The sequence below is a fragment of the Podarcis cretensis genome, assembly GCF_951804945.1.
Source record: "Podarcis cretensis genome assembly, chromosome: 8".
Taxonomy (NCBI): domain Eukaryota; kingdom Metazoa; phylum Chordata; class Lepidosauria; order Squamata; family Lacertidae; genus Podarcis; species Podarcis cretensis.
Window position 1 is genome coordinate 53,303,639 of NC_137177.1, and position 10,101 is coordinate 53,313,739.

A 10,101-nucleotide genomic window follows, 5' to 3' on the forward strand; every position below is an offset into this window, starting at 1 on the left:
GAGAGCTTTGATGAAGGGGCATTTGGCACAAAAAGGGAACACATTCTGAAGTGATTTATAGCTCAGAGAGCTTCCATGGCAGCAGGCCTTCAAACGCATTCTAAAGCTCTGAGCAAAACAGCAGAATCCAGCAGCGGTCAGAAAAATAAGCCTCTGTCTCCTGTGCGTCAGTGTGCATAAATCAGAGTTTCATGCAGAGTTACTAAAAGCTAAAAGCAGAATTATCCACAGTCACGGAACATTGTGCAAGCATGTCTGTCCCGGACAAGAACCAAAAGCAGAATAGAACAAAGGACTGAGACCCTCGGAAGTGACGCAGAGTCTCTCCTCCCCACAGTAGGCAGGACACACGCTCTGAGCTGTGTAACCCTGTAAGCTCAGGTTCTCCTCACACACATTATGTCTGGAAGACACAATGGTGCAAAAGGAACCTTCACTTCTCTAACTGCAGATGCAAGAGTAAGGCACCCTACGTGTAGGGAGGATGTATTCATTTATTTATTTTATCACTTTTATGTACAATCTTTCGGCAAAGACAGTTTGCAGTTTAAAATATTATAATAAATGCTACAAAATATATTCAGGCCAACATCATACAGAGTAAGCATGCACACAGAAAAGTGCCTGTTGCACCAGTGAAAGCAACACTGGGGAGTACACTCTGTGAATGGCAACTACTCCGCTTCAGCAATTGCTATTTCTGGTGAAATGCTTCCTGGGCCCTCTTGCCCTGCCAGGATCACAGGCTTGGTCAAATGGAGCAGAGAGTAGTCACTTAAGATCGCAATGCAACTCCTTGCATGGCCTAGATGACTATCGCCACAGTGACTGTAGTCTCGATCCTGACTGGTGCATCTTTCTGACAGGTGCATCTCTCCTTGTAGACATTGGATGGTTGGAGGAGAATGAAAGCCCAGGTGGGCTAAAGCATCACATTCTTCCAAATGCCCTCTACCAATTGCAAAGCATCTAAACTCAGCCTCTATATTTTGCTGTATATTACCTTATGTACAGCTTTAGTATTAAAGTTTTGGGGCGCTAATAATAATAATAATAATAATAATAATAATAATAATAATTGTAATTGTTATTTATGTTCTGTAAGCCACTTAGAACGCTATGCAAAAAAAATGATAATTTAGAAAAGGTGTGTTCCCCACTCTTCAGTCTAATCTAGGAGGACTGGATCCTTCCTTTCTCTCCCCCTCGCCCGATTTTAGTACCCCAGTTTCTTCCGCTCAGGGCAAAGGGCTCGCGTAGCAACCGTTGCTAGGGGCTCTGTGCGGAAGTTCATACTGTAACTGTACGGAAGTGGCTTGAGCATGCGCAGTGGCTGTGGGGAAAGTAGAAGTGCGCTCTGCTTCGGCCATGACGGAGGCGGGTTCGGCTGAGCCGGAGTCAGAGAGTTTGCGGCTGAAGCGGCTCCGAGGCGGCGGCGGCGGGGGCTTCTTCACGGTACCTCAAGGACACAGGGTAAGTGGAACTACAACTCCCAGGAGAATTTGCGTGGAAGAGTTGCCCCGCCCCTCTTGCGTGTTTGCAAGGCGGACGGGGCTGGGGGTGTGCAGGGTTTTTATTCTCTGGCGCTTGCAAATCCTACAGTGAAACATCCGCAGAAGAGCTGCGGATTGTGCGTGTATTAAGCCCTGAACGTGCAAATACTGCTTGTGCAAATGTGGCCTTGGCACATGCTGATGGGGCTGACTGTGGATGGTGAGATTATTTGCCCCGAGCGTATTTTATCGATACTGAAACCATGTGCAACTTTCATTCCACGTAGACATAATTTTCATAGAATTATAGAGTTGTAGAGTTGGAAGAGACCCTGAGGATCATCTAGTCCAATGGAATGCAGGAATATGCAGCTGTCCCATACAGGGATCGAACCTGCAACCTTGGCATTGAAGACATTGCTAAACCCTATGCTTACTTACCCAGGAGGGATAAGTGGGTAAGGTGTGATTCCAATTTACTTCCAAGTGGATGTGTATGAGGTTGCTCTGCATGGCTATATATATGTCAGTTATATGTGCAGTTACTGCATAACACTGAAAAGTATTATTCAGTTGTGCTATTATTGTTATTTTCTTCTCACTCTTGGGAATTTTTTAATTGAAAAGCAGGTTTAAAAATTTCTACCATTTTACGTTATTTAACAATAAAAAGTTGTGCAAAGAAGCAGAAATAATATTATTCACCATCTGCCAGTTGTAAGGAGATGCCTGGGAATCTCCTCAGCAGCATCTCCTCAGGAATCAAGCAGGGACTTAGTTCTGTGACCCATCTGTTGTTTCAGCTGGGAAGATGTCGGAGTGTGAAGGAATTCGAGAAACTCAATCGTATTGGAGAAGGGACCTACGGCATTGTGTGTGAGTGCTGCCACATGAACCAGTCAAGAACTGGTGCTGTGTGTGACCCAAGACGATCTGGAACACAGGGGGTGGCCCCAGAGCTGGTTAAGGTCCTGTCTGTTCCTTGATGTTATGACTTAAGCAGGTGTAGTTGGAATTCAAAATCTCAGCTCCCTGATCTTGGCCATGCACACACCCTCTCCAGCTCTCTTTGAAATCTCTCCAGTGATAATAGATGTATATTTTTCAGGCATAAATATCATTGATGACATTTTCACACTATATGATTTAGGACAATGATAATCCCAGGTGGAAAAGCAAGAAAGGAGGTGGGAAAGGCAACTTTTGAGTTGGCACTTGAGTCCAGGAGCACCCCCGGCTCTACGTTAGCTTGTCTGTGGGAGTGGAAGGTGGAGAGTGGCTTCCCCAGGCACAGAACTCTGATTGCATTGCTGTTCCAGATCGTGCCCGGGACACCCAAACAGATGAGATTGTGGCACTGAAGAAGGTGCGGATGGACAAAGAGAAAGATGGTGAGCAGAATGGGAGAGCTCTGAGGCATCCCTGCTGGTCTTGGCTCAATGAAATATACTTTGTGTTTAGTCTTTAGTCTTAATGTGCTACTTCTCCCTATAGGGATTCCCATCAGCAGCCTACGAGAGATCACCTTGTTACTGAAGCTCCAGCACCCCAACATTGTGGAACTGAAAGAGGTGGTGGTGGGGAATCACTTGGAGAGGTACTGACCAGGCCCTTCCTGTCCCCATAACCTTTCCTCTACCTCAAGCAGGAGGCTTTTCGTTCCTGTCCCCCAAAGCTGCCATTTTATGTCACCCAAGAGTGGGGAGCTGGATCTTGCCATTGGGCAAGAGTTTTACCTCCCTCACTGCTCCCATGGGCCAAGTTTGACAACTGGACCTGTCAAAACACCTGACACAGTAATAGCATTGGATGACCCATCTTCCTTTACTCATGCTGTTTGAAATTAAAATTGCACAGGCAAAGGCTCAGCACTTGGCAAGTTCTGGCAGTCAGCTGATAGGTGGCACTTGAAAAACACAGGACTTTGTAGGCATTGACCATAAGATGATTAGCAGAAGTTGCAAAGGCACAGGACTTTGGTGCAAATTGTATCTTTACCTGCCCTGCAGGTAGCTGCCCCAGTTGGCGTCGTGGGGCGAGTCTTATTCAACCTGCATGTCAGAGGTTCCCCACTGCAGTTACATCAGCTATTCTTGAATGCTAAGGCTAGCTTATATAATCTTTTTAAAAAATAAAAAATACAAACTTTAAAAATACAAAACTTTGTACACAAAGCAGGATGGAGGTTAGCAGGAACAAAGGAAGCTGGGGGTGGGGGGTTGCTTTGTTTCTGAAAGCAAAGCATGGTTTCCAAGGCATTGTGGCCTCCAGAATATGACTCAAGCAGTCAAGAGCCTGTCTTTTAAGCCACTTCTTTCTGCTCAGCTGTGGCCTCTTGGGTAGATATATCTCCAACTACAGAAAAGAAAACGTGTGTGTTTGTCCTGCAGCATTTTCCTTGTGATGGGTTACTGTGAGCAGGACCTCGCCAGCCTCCTGGAGAACATGCAGGCTCCCTTCTCTGAAGCTCAGGTGAGATGGGGAAAGTAACAGCCTTGTGTTGATTGTTCGGATCACTGTCTTCATCAGAATGAAAGAGATGTCATAAAAAGGTGCAGTTGGTTGAACCCAAGGCATGGTTGTGACCAAATTTGAGATGGAAGAAAGACAAGAAGGCACTTTTTAAAAGCAAAGCATGAACAAAAGAATCAAAGTATGTAGGTGTTCAAACAGAGCAGGAGTAGCCTGGTTGGTTTATTTGGGCATCATCCATATCATAGGAAGCTGCCGTATATTGAGACAGACCATTGGCCCATAAGGTAAAGTATGCTTTAGGTCAGTTCAATAAGACTAATCCTTTCAGCTTCTTGTGTTGCCTTTCTGTGGATCTTTGAACCCCAGAGCAGAATATGGCACAAGAGAAAGTAACGTGTGTTTTACGCAAGAGAGATGGCTCCTTAATGATGCCCTATTCATTTACTCCAACCCATTGCAGGTGAAGTGTATCATTCTCCAGGTTCTCAAGGGCCTTCAGTATCTGCATGAAAACTTCATAATCCATAGGTGAGAGAAGAGCAAGGACTGGGCATTTGACTGGAGATAGGATCAATATGTAGCTTGCAGGCCTGCTACTATCTGTGTCAGTGTGGGAGAGAGGCTGCTTAAGGGAGCAGGATTTGGGGAAGGGCTGCACTTGGTTTTGTCTGTCTCCTGATGAACCTCTCTTTCCTCCAACAACAGGGACCTGAAGGTATCCAACTTGCTCATGACTGACAAAGGTTGTGTAAAGACGGGTGAGTGTTTGGCCAACATCTGGCCTCCCTTGATGACTTCCACCATCACAGACACATACCTGATTGGTTTGTAATGCAGTTGGACCTGCCCTTTGACCTTGAGTGTCTCCTCTTTTCTTGCAGCGGACTTTGGATTGGCTCGTGCTTACAGGGTCCCCCTGAAGCCCATGACTCCCAAAGTTGTCACACTCTGGTGAGTAGACTCTGAGCATCCCTTGACTAATCAACACTCCTGCACAATCACTACCTTTGGGCCAGAGGGTAGTTAAGGAGGAAAGGAGCTTTGCTTTCACTGATAGGCTGCTTCCTTATGGTTTTGATACCCAACCAACTCAAAATAATTGCCTGGGGAAGGCATGGGAATGGAGCTCATAGAAAGAAGACTCCACACCTTCCTGACATGTGTACTTAGGAAATGTGATTGAGACCAGAGCCAAAGCAAGACAAGAGTTTCTGCTCATGACACATATAGGGGCCTGATTCAGCAAGCGTTAAAACCCTGGTTAAAAATAAGCAATGGTTTAAGGTGAATAAGCAGTGTGCTGGTGCCCACTGCTCAGAATTATGCACTTTCCTCCTCCACATCTCCCGTAGCACTGTGGAAGGAAATAACAGCATCTGGCTTGCCATTGTGTGCAGACTTGGACTCATGGGTCAGGCACAAACTTTGGCTTCGACTTGTGGTTTGTTTGGAGAGAAACAAATCACAAGCCTTGGTTCAGACAACAGCAAGCCAAGGCTTAGGGCTTGTTGCTTCTAGAGCTGCCAGCAGCAGACGAGGAACAAAGCAGCACTTTAGAGCAGCAGCACGTTAACAAGAGGTTTCTTTTAACTAAGGTTTAATGTGATGAAGGAAGCAGGTGGGCAACCTGCAGGATGTGCAGTCTTTCCCTGTGTCCCACCGTTGGTTGCTCAGGGCCCTCTTTATCACTTGGCTGCCTGTGACAGGCTGAAGGGAGATTCACTGTCCTTATGCTTGGAAGCAGGGAGGAGGAACATGTGCAAAGGGGATCAATGAGATTCTGTTTGTGCATCTTCTGCCTCTTGTGTGAGAAAGAGGAGGGAGGGTGCGTGTGTGTGTGTCATTTCCCCTCCCCCGCCGCCACCCCAATACCAAGTGCAGCCCTCAGGGACAAAAAGGTGTGGGGCTATTGCAACAGGAAAAGACCCCTCTTTTTCCGATTAAGGAAATGCCCATTGTCTGCTGAATTCAAATTACAGAATGCCAGCCCCTCAATGCACCAGCCATTGTGAGCTGACATTGACCTTCCCTGGAACACTTTCTCCCCTCTTTTCCAGGTACCGAGCCCCTGAGCTGCTTCTGGGGACAATAACACAGACCACCGCCATAGATATGTGGTGAGGGAAGAAGACGTCTCCTTTCCTCCATCCCCCACGCCTAATGTGGGGATTAGGAGGACAGAAAGGAAAAATGCATCCTTTGAGGCCTGGATTCATGGCTCTGTGGACAAATTGGTTTTTCCTAGGCCTGAGAGGGTGGAGGGAATAGCTGCTAGCCTCTTTGTGTTAACTGTGAGTCTTCCCTGCAGGGCGGTGGGTTGCATCCTGGCAGAGCTGCTGGCTCATAAGCCGTTGCTACCTGGGAGCTCTGAGATCCAGCAGATAGACATGATTGTGCAGCTTCTGGGCACGCCCAACGAGACCATCTGGCCAGTGAGTAGTCCCCAGACCTCATCCCACCTCTGCTTTGCTGCTCCCTCCTCCTGCTTGGGTTTTGCCCCTTTGTGCCTCTTCATATGTAGCCTTTCCTTAGTGCTGCAGCACTGCAGGTGGCGGAAAGGTCCTCTGACCCAATATCATATGCAAAGGCATGGCTGCTTACCCGCAGTCCGACCCCCATCAACCCATGCAATGCAGGCTGCAGTAAGATACGAGGAGATCAGGTGCACTGTTGAGAGGCTGTAACATTAGATCAGGGATGGGGGGCATCAGGCCCTGAGGATCAAATATGCTCCTCCAAGTCTCTCTATCTGGCCTTAAGATTTTCCCCAGCCACACCCACTTTCCCCAAGTCACACCCTTCACCAGCTCTGCTTTGCACCTTCCATGAATTTTAGCTGGCTGAAATGGGTCCTTGAACTCTGATGATGCCTTCCTGCCTGGATAGATAGAAAGTAGTGTGTGTGTATGTAGGAACTAGCTTACAGTACAATGTAATGGTAAAATCAACATTTGGTGGTCTTAGCCTGTGCCTCTTCCCCCCTCCCCCCCCCACATCTCCGGATATCCCTTCTTTAGATGGCTCCAGCAAGCAAGTTAAACCGTATGTTAGAGGCAAATGCTTTATTTAGTGCCTTTCTTTGTGTCCCTCTCACCTCCAGGGCTTCTCCAAGCTGCCACTGGTGAGCCAGTACACCCTGCGCAAGCAGCCGTACAATAACCTGAAGCACAAGTTCCCGTGGCTGTCGGAGGCTGGCCTTCGCCTCCTCAACTTCCTCTTCATGTACGATCCCAAGAAAAGGTAACTGGACCCAGGCTGGGAAAGAGGCCAACGTTGTTGTGATGCGCCTGCCTTTTGGAATTCTGTTTCACCATTCTGATCGGCGCCCAGACAGGTAGAGTTAGAAAAGGGCAACTAAAATTTAGCCATGGCAGAAGTGTTTTCTCCATCCCCGGTCAAAATACAGAAGCTCTCAGGGTCATCCATCTAAACCAATCAGCAGCAAGGTTATGAGAGAGACAAAAGCAGCAGCTTTACATGCAGTGGAGTGCTCCTGCAGCTTTCCAAAGGAATGAATTAACTTGGTGGAGGACAGAGCAGTTGAAAGCAGAACATGCAGGTTCAGAGACAGCGTAGGGGGATGACCTACAGCAGGTAGTCACAGCAGGAAATCGAAATCCTGTGCAGGATGGATTGGACCCTGCGTGTAATTTTAGTGCAACTGTACAAGGCACAGGTTCCTGGATGTGAGCCCTTCCTTGCCCGGGAGAGACTAGCTGCATCCCTGAATAAATGAGCTAGCTGTAAGGTGGGCGCCTGCTCGCTTGTCTTCGATTGCTCCTGTGATATCCTCTGGCCAGAGCCCTTGGCAGAGGCACATTCAGGAAGGAAGAGTGGAGCCGCTGCAGGAGAACAGCCTTCCTAAGCCAGAAATTTGGGGTGGAATAGAGGGATAAGCAAGTGAAAGGTGAATTCATCCCTTGCTTTCATGTCTCTTCCTCTTCAGAGCGACAGCTGGCGACTGCCTGGAGAGCTCCTACTTCAAGGAGAAGCCTTTGCGTAAGTCTCTTGTGGCTTCCTTTCCCCACACTCAGGGCTGCCGCCACAACCTGATTCATCTTCTCCCTCTTTTTCCAGCCTGCGAGCCAGAGCTCATGCCAACCTTCCCGCACCATCGCAACAAGAGGGCCGCCCCCAGTGTAGAGTGCACAGGCAAGCGCAGTCGGCCCTGAGGATGCACACTGCTCCTGGTAAGGACGGGCGAGGGCTGGAGCAAAGTGCACTTAACAACAGTGGAAGCTGCCTTACACCAAGCCACACCATTGGTCCATCTAGCTCAGTGTTGTCTACTCTACACTGATTGGCAGCAGCTTTCCAGAGATTTCAGGTAGATCTGTCTCCCAGCTCTACCTCCAGACACCAGGAATTGAACCCGGGGCATTTTCTACCACTCAGGTATGGTCCTCCCCTTAGTTGAGTAGATGGCTTACTGGTCTCCTGATCATAATAAATAAAAAGATGAAAAAATCTTTTTAAATAATTCTAGTGGCACCGTTAAGATCAACTAAATATAAGCTTTCAAGGTATGAGCTTTTGTGTGTAATACACACTTTGTCAGATACCGTACTCTGAAGCAGAGGTCACTTCAACCTTATAATAATGCCATTGTTATGTGAGGTGATTGACAGGTAGGTGGCCACGTTTGACAGATGCATGGGTCTTTGCACAACTTTGCAGGGGCTACCATTCAGCTAGTCAACACTGCCTGCAAACCCCATTTCAGCCTGGCCATGTCTGTACGTACCTGACATCAGATGCGATATATGATGTCAGGTGCAATGCAGGTGACTGTGGCTTCGTCAAGTGTGGAGGCTTGGCCTAATTAGACCCGTGGACTGTGGGTTCCCCACCACTCACCTAGAAATGTAGCCAGCTAGGAGTCTCATTAAGCTGAAGCTGCTCCACTATTCTCTGCTGTTTATGTCTCCCATGTTCTTTCACACAGCTATGACCACAGGAAGCTGGAAGCAGGGTGCGGAAGTTGTGGCCCATGGGCCAACTTTGGCCTTCCGTGCTGCTCTTAGCAAACCATGCCCACTTGCTCCACACCTGAAGCAGCTGCCAATATGGCTTCAAAGGAACAATAGGGTGTTAAAAGAAGCTACTGATTGTTCCTTTGCTGAAGCAAGGTGTGCTCCAGCCACCCATTAGCTGATGAATGGTAGGAGTATGACATGCACTGGGATCAGGAAGCAGGTTGCACTGAAGCCCTTGCTAAAACAAAAGGGGCATATGAAAAGCATGAAGTCTTTGAAAACACCTTTGAAATACTTGATCCTGAAAGCAGCAGCAAATGATGCTTAAGTAAGGTTCAGGGAGGTTTTTAAGCAGAGACCACTGATGCCCTCAAGGGGGTTTCCTGCACTGGGACTAGATAACCTTTCCAGCCCCTCCCAACTCCATGGTTGCAGGATTGCCATTGCCTGAGTGCAAAAAACAAAAAACAAATCTGAAACAATTGTGGCACTGTGGTACTTCTGTTTCTCTTTCAAAGGGCAGAGCTTGAAGAGAGGCAGTGCTGGGCGCTGCCAGCGGCATCGGGGCAAAGAGCCAGGAGCCTACAGAGGGTGTCGTGACAGGTCCCATGTTCTTCATAGGAATCAGCTGCCCCTGCTGGTAGACACTGATTACCAACTGGGAGCTGGTTTGCCAAGCTGCACCGAAGCTCCTGAATTATCAGCTCGACTCTCCCATGATGGAAAGCGCAGGGCTGAATAGTAGCCCCTTATCCCACCCCTTATTTGCGGGCAAAACCCAAGACTGAACCAGGACTGTGTCTCAATAAAGTCTTTTGCCGCTGCTGTCTTTGAGTAGTGTGCCTGGAGGGTGAATACTAAAGCTGCTGTGAGCCTTAGAAGGACTGGGAGGGTGGGGAGGGAGATGCCAGTTCCCTAGGAGGCAGCCTTATATATAGTGGAGGGAAGTTCCTAGGCAGCAACAGCAGCATCTCTGCATTTAGAGGTGCCCAGGCGCCTTTAACTCCCACACTGTTTTGCATCCCTGCCTGCATGCACTGCTTGTTCTGTGCGTCAAGCTCTGCTTAGCAACTTATCGTGGGTGGGGTTGGAAGATCAGGGACTTCAACCTCTTCGCATCTCTACTGTAGCAAACACATAAGTATATATCCCTTTTT

General features: G+C 48.1%; 1 protein-coding gene across 1 annotated transcript; it reads left to right on the plus strand.

The window, feature by feature from the left end:
• The first annotated feature begins 1,317 nt into the window (after nucleotides 1–1,317).
• On the plus strand, nucleotides 1,318–9,769 carry CDK10 (cyclin dependent kinase 10). Its single transcript, XM_079989333.1, has 14 exons — nucleotides 1,318–1,473; nucleotides 2,297–2,369; nucleotides 2,813–2,884; nucleotides 2,988–3,090; nucleotides 3,884–3,965; nucleotides 4,429–4,496; nucleotides 4,674–4,726; nucleotides 4,850–4,919; nucleotides 6,026–6,085; nucleotides 6,277–6,400; nucleotides 7,069–7,208; nucleotides 7,915–7,967; nucleotides 8,046–8,158; nucleotides 9,463–9,769. The coding sequence occupies exons 1-13, from the start codon at nucleotides 1,369–1,371 to the stop codon at nucleotides 8,138–8,140; spliced, it is 1,098 nt and encodes a 365-aa protein (XP_079845459.1). The 5' UTR covers nucleotides 1,318–1,368; the 3' UTR covers nucleotides 8,141–8,158; nucleotides 9,463–9,769.
• The last annotated feature ends 332 nt before the right edge of the window (nucleotides 9,770–10,101 follow it).